General features: G+C 46.6%; 1 protein-coding gene across 1 annotated transcript in view; it reads right to left on the reverse strand.

The window, feature by feature from the left end:
* Nucleotides 1-7,758, reverse strand: part of MEDAG (mesenteric estrogen dependent adipogenesis) — a 22,013-nt gene extending 14,255 nt beyond the window's left edge. The window contains exon 1 of the mRNA XM_004577692.3: nucleotides 6,999-7,758. Coding sequence (XP_004577749.2) covers nucleotides 6,999-7,282 — 284 coding nt within the window. The 5' untranslated portion in view covers nucleotides 7,283-7,758. The remainder of the gene's footprint in view (nucleotides 1-6,998) is intronic.
* Nucleotides 7,759-11,757: the final 3,999 nt, after the last annotated feature.

Raw genomic sequence — 11,757 nt, forward strand, 5'->3', positions numbered from 1 at the left:
TCCTCAAATCCAACAACAGCTTGACTGGGTCAGAGCCAGAGCTAGCAGCCAGGAATGAAATCCAGGCTTCCCATATGTATAGCAGGAATCCAATTACCTCCCAGGATCTGCACCAGCAGGAAGCTGGAGTTAGCAGCTGCAGGAACAAACTCAGGAGCTTTCATGTAGGATGCAAAAGCCTTAATAGCCAGGCTGAAACTTGCTCTTCATTTTACTTACAATTTTTTTTGTTTGAACATATTATTTTGTTTAAATGTAGAGCTGTATTAATCATTTCAGTAAAGCAGAGCAGGTAGAGAGGAACCTGGAGTTAGAGCCACTTCTTGAGTTGAGGCAGATGCTACAAGAGCGGCTACTGTATCAAGGCGAGCCACCAGCAAGGAATAGACAACAATCAGCGGGAAGGGAAACCCCAGGAGGACTCTTCGCTTATCCAAGTCTTGGGGACCACAGGGTCTCTATGCAGACAGGCAGGCATTTCCTGGGGCTCAGGAGAATGTAGAGAAGGAAGTAGGCCAGAGTCCAGGCAAGGTTCCCAAGGCAGGAAACCAGGGAAACAGCAGGGTGGCCCATGGCCAGCGATCAGCTCTGAATATCAGGTCTGTGTCTGTTACCCCAGAAAGTATTTTGGCCTTGTTGAAATTCATCTTCCTCACTTGTAAAATCTGGCTGACAAAACCATGCTGTGGTTAACAAATTAAATAACATATTTGGCATTTGGCTTGTCGGCTACTTCATCATAATGCCATCTATGAAAGCTCGCATCCATCAAGCAGTCAAATAAGTGCCAATCACTGTTTTTAAAGACTTTACACATTTCAATTCTGAGTCATATTTCCCTAGAAGATTTCTATTATTATTATAGCCATTTTGCATCTAAGAAAACCGAGCTACACTTCCCTAAATGAGTTAGGTGGTAAAGAGCTGAACCTGACACCCGTGGTCATCCACACTTTTTCTATATTACATTTTCTCCATCAAGGTGGGGTATGACTGCCCCCATCTACCCAACAGCAGGTGCAGACACATGTCTGCTTCCAGCAGCTTCCTTAAAGCCACAGTGCTCACCACCCTTTTCAGGCTGACTTTATACAAGATGTTCAGTGGCTCATGGATTTCCAGTCTTTTCTTTGTAGATTCTGGAAGTATGCAAGAAAGCTGCTGCTGTCTAGAGTGTATCAGAATAATTTCAGGGTCAAGGCCAGTTGGTGAAAGCCAGCGGGGCTGCTCAGAAGCCCTCAGAGTTATATGGTTCACCAGCAGCTTATCTGGGTGAATTACTAAATAATCCTCCCCTCAAGTCCCAACCTTTCTATCTGTAAAAACAGGAAAAGAGTAAGGGATCTGATTTGGTTTCTGGCATCTGTGAAAAGCTTTGCACCCTTCCCAGCACTCATGTCACTATTAGAAGCCACCGTTGCTATTACTGCTGTTCTTAGGTTCGTCACCAAGCAACTTCTCTCATGCGATGAGACCAGTGGATTGTGTTTGTGATAATTAATGGTGACCAGAGCATTTAAAAATGGAATGATTAATAAAGTTCTTGCGCAGTGATGACAGACACCTAATGTCCTGAAGAAGTTTTGTTTGTAACGTGGATAAAGATCTTGAGCTTGAAAGAGAAAAATGACAGCAAAGCTCTTACTGTAAATCTTCTAAAGTAGGACACATATTTTTAAAATCAGCTCTTGAAGGAGCTTCAAATCCCATGGTGGCTGCCACTACATTATCTCACCACTCACGGGTTGCTTCGTTTTATTTAGAAGGTAGAACTTTAGAATAATGTTCAAGGATCCAAACGAGAGCCCAAATAGAGCCACTGAAATCACCCGCTAGCTCTCTGAGTAAATGAATCACCTGACCATCAAAGGCAATGGCTCTTTGGTCTCTCAGGATTCCCTGGGAAAGCGCCTTTTGAAGGCAGCAGCATACAGTGTCGAGGCCCTGAAAAGCAATCCTACTCCATACCCAAAACACATACTGAATTTAAAAATCCACATGAATGAGCAGAGCAAGGATTCTTAACCTGATTGGCGAATCTCACAAACTGCCTGAGTGCTTGGCAACATCAGGTATGCAGGAGAAGACTCCAGAATTTGATAAACAAATGGATTTAAAAGATCAGCTTGGGGCAGACATTTGGCCAGGCAATGGAACCACCAGCTGGCATAACTGCATTCCATATCCAAATGCTTGGTTCCAGTCCTGGCTCCTGACTCCAGTTTCCTATTCATGAATATCCTGGAAGGCAGTGGTGATGGCTCAAGTAGTTGGGTTCTTGCCACACATACACAACAGAAGACCTATATGGAGTTCCTGACTCCTGGATTCAGCTGTTAGCCTAGGGCAGTTGCAGGCATTTGGAAAGTTAACTCAGGATTAGGAGCTCCTTTGCTTGCTGCTTTTCTCACTCAGAATGTTCAAATCACATCAGTATATTTTGGTACAAAAACTTTCATATTGATATACATATTTTTTTAATTATTTATTATTTAACTTCATTAATTACATTGTATTATGTGACACAGTTACATAGATACTTGGGTTCTCCCCCCCTCCCCATACCCTCACACCATGGTGGATTCCTCCACCTTGTTGCATAACCACAGCTCAAGTTCAGTTGAGATTCCCCCATTGCAAGCGTATACCAAACATAGAATCCAGCATCTTATTGTCCAGTCAAGTTCAACAGCTTCTTAGGTATATCCTCTCTGGCCTGAAGACAGAGCCAGCAGAGTATCATCCCAGTCAATTGAAAGCTCCAACATACCATCAGCAAAAATTTACATCATTATGGAATTAATTGGTAGAGTGGCAGGGTACAAAATTAATGAACAAAAATCAACAGCCATAGTGTATGCGAGCTGCCCCAAGATGGAAAAAGACTTAACCAGCAAGATACCATTCAAAATAACAGAGAAAAGTATGAAATATCTGGGAATAAATCTAACCAAAAATGTAGGAGACTTATTTGAAGAAAACTACAAACTACTTAAAAAAGAAATTGAACAAGACCTCAAAAGATGGAGTAACATCCCATGCTCCTGGATAGGTAAAATCAATATCATTAAAATGTCTATACTGCCAAAAGCAATATATACATTCAACGCAATCCCAATCAAATTGCCCAAAACATTCTTCGTGGAACTGGAAGCAATGATCCAAAGGTTCATCTGGAAGCACAAAAAACCACGGATAGCTAGAACCATGCTGAAGAACAGGAAGTTAGCAGGGGGAATCACAGTTCCGGACCTCTGGACATACTATAGGGCAGTGGTTTTCAAAACAGCCTGGTACTGGCACAAAGATAGAGAGGAAGATCAATGGAGCAGAATAGAAACACCCGAAGGAAACCCACACAGATACAGCCAAATAATCTTTGACAAAAAGACAAACGACAATCCAGGCAAATGGGAAGGTCTGTTCAATAAATGCTGTTGGGACAACTGGTTAATAGCCTGCAGAAACAAAAAAATAGATCCACATCTCTCACCATACACTAAGATCAGATCTAAATGCATAACAGATCTAAACCTACATCCAGAAACCTTCAAACTTTTGGAAGAAAATGTTGGAAACACACTGCAACACTTAGGGGTAGGCCCTCACTTCCTAAAAAAGACTCCAAAAGCAGTAGAAATCGAGACCAAAATAAACAATTGGGACCTCATCAAACTAAGAAGCTTCTGTACAGCTAGAGAAACAATCAACAAAGTAAAAAGGCAACCCACAGAATGGGAGAAGATCTTCGCACACGACATAGGTGATAGAGGGCTGATCTCCAGAATATACAAAGAGCTACAAAACAACCAAAATGTCAAAACAAACAAGCCACTCAAGAAATGGGCACGGGAAATGGACAAACACTTCACAAAGGAACAAACCCAAATGGCAAATAAACATATGAAAAAATGCTCAAGTTCCCTGGCAATAAGGGAAATCCAAATTAAAACATCAATGAGGTACCACCTAACGCCAGTAAGACTGGCCCACATGAATAAAAGCACCAACAACACTTGTTGGCGAGGTTGCGGGGGGGAAAAGGGATCCCTACTCCACTGCTGGTGGGGCTGCAGGCTGGTACAGCCTCTATGGAAATCAGTATGGAGAATATTCAAACAACTCAAATTCAACATACCGTATGACCCAGCAATAGCACTCCTAGGAATATATCCAGAACAATTGTTTTATGAGAAACCAACATGCACTCCTATGCTCATAGCAGCACAATCAGTAATTGCAAAAACATGGAAGCAACCAAAATGCCCATCAACAGAGGATTGGATAAGAAAGCTATGGTTCATCTACTCCATGGAATACTACTCAGCTATTAAAAAAAACAAAATGCAGTTCTTTGTGGCCAAATGGGCCAAACTGGAAACCATAATGCTAAGGGAAATGAGCCAATCCCAAAAGGTTAAATACCACATGTTTGCCTTAATTTAAGATGATATGATGTTATGTATAACATGTTATGTTTTGAATGTTATATGTTGTGTATAAACTAAAATTGAAATGTCAATGAGGTGGTCACAGAAGGTGGCTGGGAACTCGCATTTACTTTTAACATATTGATATACACATTTTCATAATACACATTTCTATAAACTTTTCAAAGTTTATGGAAGTTCTACCTATGAGTTTCAAAAGCCCTGGGATCCTGATGCTTGAAAAATGTCTTTCTCGATCCCTGGCCATATTGGTGTCTGTGCTTGATTTAAAGAGTCCCACTCCAAAGGCAAGAATGCAGTGGCTGCAAAGAAGATGACATAGCTGCATGAGTCCATCAAACCTGGGCTCCAACTCATGGTGAGAGGCAGAAAGTGCTTGCTGATGGACAGGCCATCTCTGAAGACGACGGGCAAGGCCAGCTGAGGCTGGCATCCCACAGGTGAATTGGGCACAGCAGGTAGCAAGTATTTCTGGGTGTGCACCTGCCAGTCACTGATCTAGGTGATCCTGAGATGTTTATAAAGCAGAACAGAACAGATGGGTGATAAGAAAGTCAGGCAAAATTTGCTTCAATAAAATTGACCAGAGCTTGTTAAGAACAAGGAAATGGAAAAAGGAGGAGAAAGGAAGGATGGAAGAGAGGGAGGGAGTGGGAGAGAGAGAGAGGATCAAAGGGAGGGAAGGAGGGAGGGAGTAGAAGGAAGGAAGGGAGGGAAGAAAGAAGGAAGGAAGGAAGGAAGAAAATAAGAAGAATTACTGCTCTGAACAACATTTTGAGGGCATGAGTCCTGAGCCTCCACGAGGACAAAGCCGGCCACCTTGGACAGAGCTGAGTCTGACCTCCCACTTCTATGCACTCTCCATCTCCAGCCTGATGAAGGCAACACCTCTCACTGCCTTCACAGCCACACACTGTCCTCCCTGCCTCTTTATGGAGGATTCCCTCCCTGTCATCCTTTAGGATTGCACACCTCGGTATGAAAGTCCCCCTCCCCTGCCTCAGCATGTCCCCTGGGAAGGGTAATTGACTGGGTAATTGTCAAAAGCTCTTTGCTGCTCCCAAGGACACAGAGCCCGCACACCCCTGTTTGTCAAGGAGAACCTGACATTTTGGCTTACGTTTGCCTGCTGGCCTGTGTCCCATGGTCACTGTGGCTAGTGGTTTATTCTAGGCTCTAAACTGCCAGAGGAATGTTGGTGCCCACTTCTCTTCTGCACAGGAGATGTTCAATCCATGCAGACTTTGAAACCACACTCTGTCTTGCAGCGCCAAAATATGGAGGAGGTGGCTATGCACAAAAGCAACGGCTTCAGTTCTGGATCTTTCGGTTTTTAATCCTCTTCTACCACATGCAAGCAATCTCCTTTTTAAGATTTTTATAACTCAGACTTATGGATCAGTTTTTCCCATTAGCCCCACCTTATGAATTGGAATTTTCATTTCACTGAAAAAAAAAAACAGGAAAAATTCTTGCCAGGAAATGGGTTTCCAGGTATTCATCCTTGCTCTCCTTATTTGGAAAAGTGAAGTTTTTCTTAGAACAACTTTGAAGATGGCATCTTCAGTACCCAGTTTCATCTGCTTCGCCCCTCTTGGCTCTGACCCACCCACAGGGTGTCACAGCTTGGCTGTGCCAGGCATCTAATTTAACATTGGTCAGCTCTCTTAGCCAGGAATGAAACCCTACACTGCTCTGGCCTCCTCTGACTCTCAGCTCCACCGCCCATGTACACACACACACACACACACACACACTCCCCTCCTTTGGCGACCTTGAGAGACCCAAGGCCAAGTGGAATCAGATAAGCCTTACCCTCCTCTTCAACCCCACCAGCCCAAAGCTGGCTTCAGACAGAGGCATCACATCCCTGCTGCCTTTGTGTCTTCCCACCGTTAAGCATCCTGGGACCTTTCCCTCCACACAGGCCAAAGGTTTAGCCCCAAAAGCTACACCTGCTGCAGTTGTTTTCCACAAACTTCACGACCTTCAGCCATGCTCTTCCCCAGCTTAGTTCCCTTGATTTAGCTACAGTTTTCTCTCTCCCCACTCTGTGTCACCATAAGGGAAGTCAAAGATAGAAAACGCTGCCCACCCCTCAGGAGGTTTCCCTTGCCAAAGGACGATAGCTACTTCACAACGGTGCACACGCCCTCTCTGTCCTACCTCTGCCCCATACCACCCAAATCTTAAAGCCAAGGGTGTGAGTCTCTCTGCGGAGCTGCAAACACTCCCTACAGGGCGCGATCCAGACTTGAGCTCATCTCAGTCACTTAGAGAACCAGGATGGAAAAGGTGCCCACGGGTTACATACTTCGGGTGGAGGCCCTGTGAGTGCGCAGGGCCCTCGGGACTCTGCTCCCACGCACCCTGCAGAAGCTCTCCCGAGCTGAATCACAGGCAGCTGCAGCACGACAGTGCCAAAGGCAGAGTGAGCATACAGGCCTTGATTTCAGCAATGAGAGAAATCTAAGGGATGACCATGTGGCAAGCAGAGGGTCTGCTGGGAGCAGGTAGCAGACTAGGGCTCGGGGAGAGGCCACTCACCTCTTGACGTAACTGCTGAGGCGGTAGAGCTGCCCATCGTGGCGCACGAAGCCGTCGCCAAAGACGTTGAAGCCCCCGCGCGCGGCTGCGGGCTCCTCGGGTCCCGGCACGGTAAGTTGGTCGCTGCGTAGCTGGAAGGCTCCGGGCTGCAGGCGCAGCAGCTGCTCCAGAGGTAGCAGGGCTAGCTCGCAGTCGCACGTCCACAGACTGCGCAGCTCCCCCGACGAGATGGACGTCAGGCTTGGCCTGGTCACCGGTTCGCATGCTGTCGCCGCTGCAGCCATGCCTCTGACCACTTGTCTGGCGTGACCCCGCTAGCCCTAGCCCGCCTGCAGCTGACTGTCCCCGAGAGGGGGCCGGGCACTCTGCCAGCGTTCGCCCCGGCAACTTAGGGTGGTCCGCGTAACCCTAGACTGGGGCGTAGAAGTGCTGTTGGTGCCCGCCTGCCCGCCCCGACGGCCCACCGAGCTGCCGCCCTGGGTCAGGAGCGTTGCAGGCACCAAGCGCAGAAAGCCGCCCCGGCGCAGCTCTGTGGGTTTTATCCGCCCTTGGGGCGCCTCCCAGCCCACGGGTGCGACCTCAAACACTCCGGGGCCGGTGAGCGGCGCCTCCGAACTTGGCGCGCTCCTGCCCAGCGGCGTCTGCTCCTGGCCAAGCCTTACTCATCCCTGCTGGTTACTGCACACTCAACGGGACCCCACCCTGCTCGGCAAACGCAGCTGGAGCAGGGTGACAGAGGGGTTGGGGCAGGCTTTTCCCCTGGGATGCAAAGAACTGACCCCAGTGGGCAGCAAAGGGCGCCCAGCACCCGCCCCTGACACAGCATCTCTGTTTGGAGAGAGACCACCACACTTCCACTGCACCGGTTGCCCAGGAGTGCAGGGGGCAGCATTGGAGCTGGAGTCCCCTCCGTCACAGCCACCCCTGTCCTGCACCCCCACACCCGCCCCCGCCAAGCCCCGCCCAAGTCGGAGTCTAAGGCCAACCACGGAATTTCACCCTCAGTTTTCTTGTAATGTTTCATGCAATAGGGCCTTGTGCTTCCATCCTCCCAGCCTTCCTCACCCTGGGGCCCTCCCTCCTACTAACACCTCTCCTTTTCGCTTTTCTGATCAGTCTTCAGGGGTTCTCCGTGAATTTCCTGCTTCTGTTGCACCTGCACCCCAGAGTGCAGTGTGCCTTGAAGCTGGCATAGAAAAGAGCTAGTCATGCCTGCCCTGCCTTGCTCTACCTTGCCCTGCCCTGCCAGTGAACCCAGAACTCCCGGAACCAGGGGTAAATGGAGGATTGTTCCATTCCAATCAATGAAGCAAGAATTTCTGGACCATGTTCTGGGAGACAGACAATAAACTAACCTCTGAGGAGACTGGGGTGAAGACACAAAAGCCCTTGGGAGCAGGTGCTTGGTGTAAGTTGTGACACTATTTGAGATCTGTATCCCTCCTCCCATATCCCAATGCCTGTGTTGGAGTCCTGGCTCGGCTTCCAATTCCAGCTCTCTGCTAATGTGCACCCTGGGAGCCAGCAGGGCATAGCTCAAGTACATGGGTCCCTGCCACCCACCTGTGGAGACCAACATGGAGTGCCAGGCTCCCAACATTGCCCGGCCTAGGCTTAGCTTCTGTGGGCATATGGGTGGGGGGCAGCGTGAATCAGCAGATGAAAAATCTCTCTCTCTCTCTCTCTCTCTCTCTCTGCCTTTCAAATAAATTCAATGAGAAGAAAAGGAAAAGAAATGCAATCCCTGCCTTTGCCTAACTTACAGTCTAATACAGAGAGGCAGGCAATTGCAACTGCATGGAAAGCTCTATGGACATATAAAGTCATGTGATGTGGGAAGAGAGTCTAGCTGCTAGATTTTGAAAGTGGAGCAGACCTGAATTACCTTGAATTTGTCTCTATGATTCCCCAGGCAATGTGGCCCATTGTGCAGGTTTAGCGAAATCAAATGAAGGATCCTTCTGCCGTATCTCATTTAAATCCCAGGATGGTAGCTCTTTGCTTGTAGCCTAGTAGGGTAATGGAGGATGACCCAAGGCCTTGGCACCTTGCACCCTAGTGGGAGACCTGGCTCCTGGCCTCCTGGCTTCAGATCAGCTCAGCTCTGGCAGTTGCGGCTACTTGGGGAATGAACCAACGGACAGAAGATCTTTCTTTCTGTCTTTCCTTCTCTTTGTAAATCTGCCTTTCCAACAAAAATTAAAAAAAAAAAATCTCAGGATAGAGATGAGTTCTGTTCTCTTCCCCGATTCGAGGCATCCACACATGCTTTCCCCGGACAGGCCTTTTCCCCTGTCTAGGCCTTTCTCAGTAGAACTGATTCCCCAAGCACCAAGCATGATGCACTAGTCACTACTGAATCAATCCCGTGCAGGGAAGCAATGCTCTGACTGTGAAACAAATACCCAGAAACTCTTCTGCAGAGTGAAGTTTGAGGATCAGCGCCCAGGGGATGGGTCCAGTTTGTGCAGGAGACAGAGGTTGGGACTATTTTCAAAGGGGAGAGATGTAGAGCCAAATGTTAGGCCGATCACACCCTAAGCAGGAGTTCGTTGTCTCCCAGGCATTTGCACAGGAACTGCCATGCAGCAAGAGTGGTCCTTAGCTCTGCAGTCATTCATCATCATCATCATCATCATCATGGCCTTCAAATAGCAAGATCCTATAGAGGTAACTGTTACACTAGATGTGTGGATGAAGTGCTTTGGGAACAAGGTTCAGGAAGTGATCAGGCCTGCCCTGGAAGCTCCACAAAGGTTCTCACGGGTCGCGATAGAGCTGAAACTTCACACCGAGGAGCAGCTTCCTCCTGGCTGAGAGCACCATCAATAAGATGCCAGATATTTTCTAGCCTATGGGAAGAGTACTTCTTCTGAGTGACCGAAGGAGAAGTAGATTACGTTTGTTTAGGGTGAGACCAGAAAGGGAAATTGTGGTCAGATTGTGCCAAGCCCCCAGGGTTATATAAGAAATTGGATTCTTTGTAAGGAAGCAAAGCCACTAGTTAAGATATCTATATTTGGTTAAGACCACGTCAAATGTTTGGCAACAGAAAGATTGCAGGCAGAAGACTAATTCAGAGGTTGATTTACTAACCCAGGTAAGAATCAGTGAGGATCTGAAGTAACAGCAGCCGTAGGAACTGAGATGCAAATACAGACGTTAGTGAGCTAGTGGCAGTGAAGTTTCATCAATGCAGGAGTGTCAAGAAGCTTTGGGTGTGTCGCTTGGTCACCCAGACAGGAATGGTCTGAGTGAAGCTGGGGGTTGGGGAAGAAAAGAGCAAGTTTGGGAAGAGAAGGTAGTGAAGTAAGGTGAAAACACGTGACTCTGAGCTGTGGGGAGACAGGCGAAGTCCAGCAGGCAGCTGCCTGGTGGGTCAAGGTGGGAAGAGAAGATGGAGCTGAGGACTAAGAGTTGAAACAGAGATGGGGCTTGAATCCAGAGATGTGCATAGGATTCTCCAGGCAATGAATAGGAATTTGAACCCAGGCTTTTAATATCCTGCAGCACATGTTTATTGAGCAAGTGTTATGTGCAGGGCCAAGGCTGTTCCGGGGGATACACAGAGGAATAGAGGTTTAGTTCTGTCCTCAAATCACAAGGAGAAAGGTAGGGGTCAGTTGTCTTCTGACTCCATGTACACACGTTACTGATTCATAGCTATGTTTTTTTTCTAATAACATATCTCTGATACGCTGATGGTAGCTAATCAAATTGCTTCTCCAATTAGTAAGGTCACTACAGAGCCCCATCCTAGCGCCCGTTAGATCAAACTCAGCAACTGCTGATTGACCTGACACCTGCGTTGTGTACCGTTAGGCTGTGTGATGTCACATCTGTTCTGTGTCAGAGTTGGATGCACTTATTTAAGAGTAACACAGCAGTCACTGCCATCAGAATTGGTTTCCATCACAGTAGAATATCAACATTTATTACAGGTGTAGAAGAATTAAATGAGGTTTCCTTGGCTTCATTGTTCTGTGATTTCACAATCATTTTTTATTTTCCAAATGAATATGTTTTGTTTTGTACAGAAAAAAATTATGTCTAGCATAATAAAAACATGCAAAGATGCTTTCTTGATGTGTTATCTGGAGGGCTCACTTCATGCATTTTTAGTAGAATACCTGCATTTCTTTATGGGAAATTTATGTGCTACCAGAATGCCAAAGACATGAAAAAGTGAGCATGGAAAAAGGAAGTGTTCAATGTCGTGTCAGCCGCTGCTCATCAGCAGCCAGCCCCAGAGTTTTTTTTGCATTTAGTTTCCTTTTCATTATTGAAGTAGCAGCCAGGCAAACCCAGTCACTGCCACTGAAGATCTTTTTGACATTGTTGGTTTGTTTACACAGTTGCTTTCATATAGCAGAATTTTTTGTTCTGCTTTTCTCATTTCCTGCTGCATATATAACATGGTTTGAAAAGTCCAATGTCTTTGTAAACAGTGTTGTAAACTAATTATTTCCCATCAAATGGCTGTACACTGTTTCTGTAGATTTTTCATCACTACTGAACATGTAGCTCAAGTACCATTTTTAAACAAAGCTGCAGTGAACATCTTTGTGCTTTAGCTTTCTTTCGTACTGGAACTCCTGAAACAGACATGTGTGATAAGACAGTACAAGGCTCTAGGAGCATGTGTAGTTTGTTGTTTTCCAAAATAATCCCACCAGCTTATCTTGCTAATGGCAGTGAATTGTCATACTGGCTAAATCTTATCAGAGTAGGAAGCTTCCTAGTTGTTTATATTTGTTTT

Source organism: Ochotona princeps, chromosome 12 (genome assembly GCF_030435755.1).
Source record: "Ochotona princeps isolate mOchPri1 chromosome 12, mOchPri1.hap1, whole genome shotgun sequence".
Classification (NCBI taxonomy): Eukaryota; Metazoa; Chordata; class Mammalia; order Lagomorpha; family Ochotonidae; genus Ochotona; species Ochotona princeps.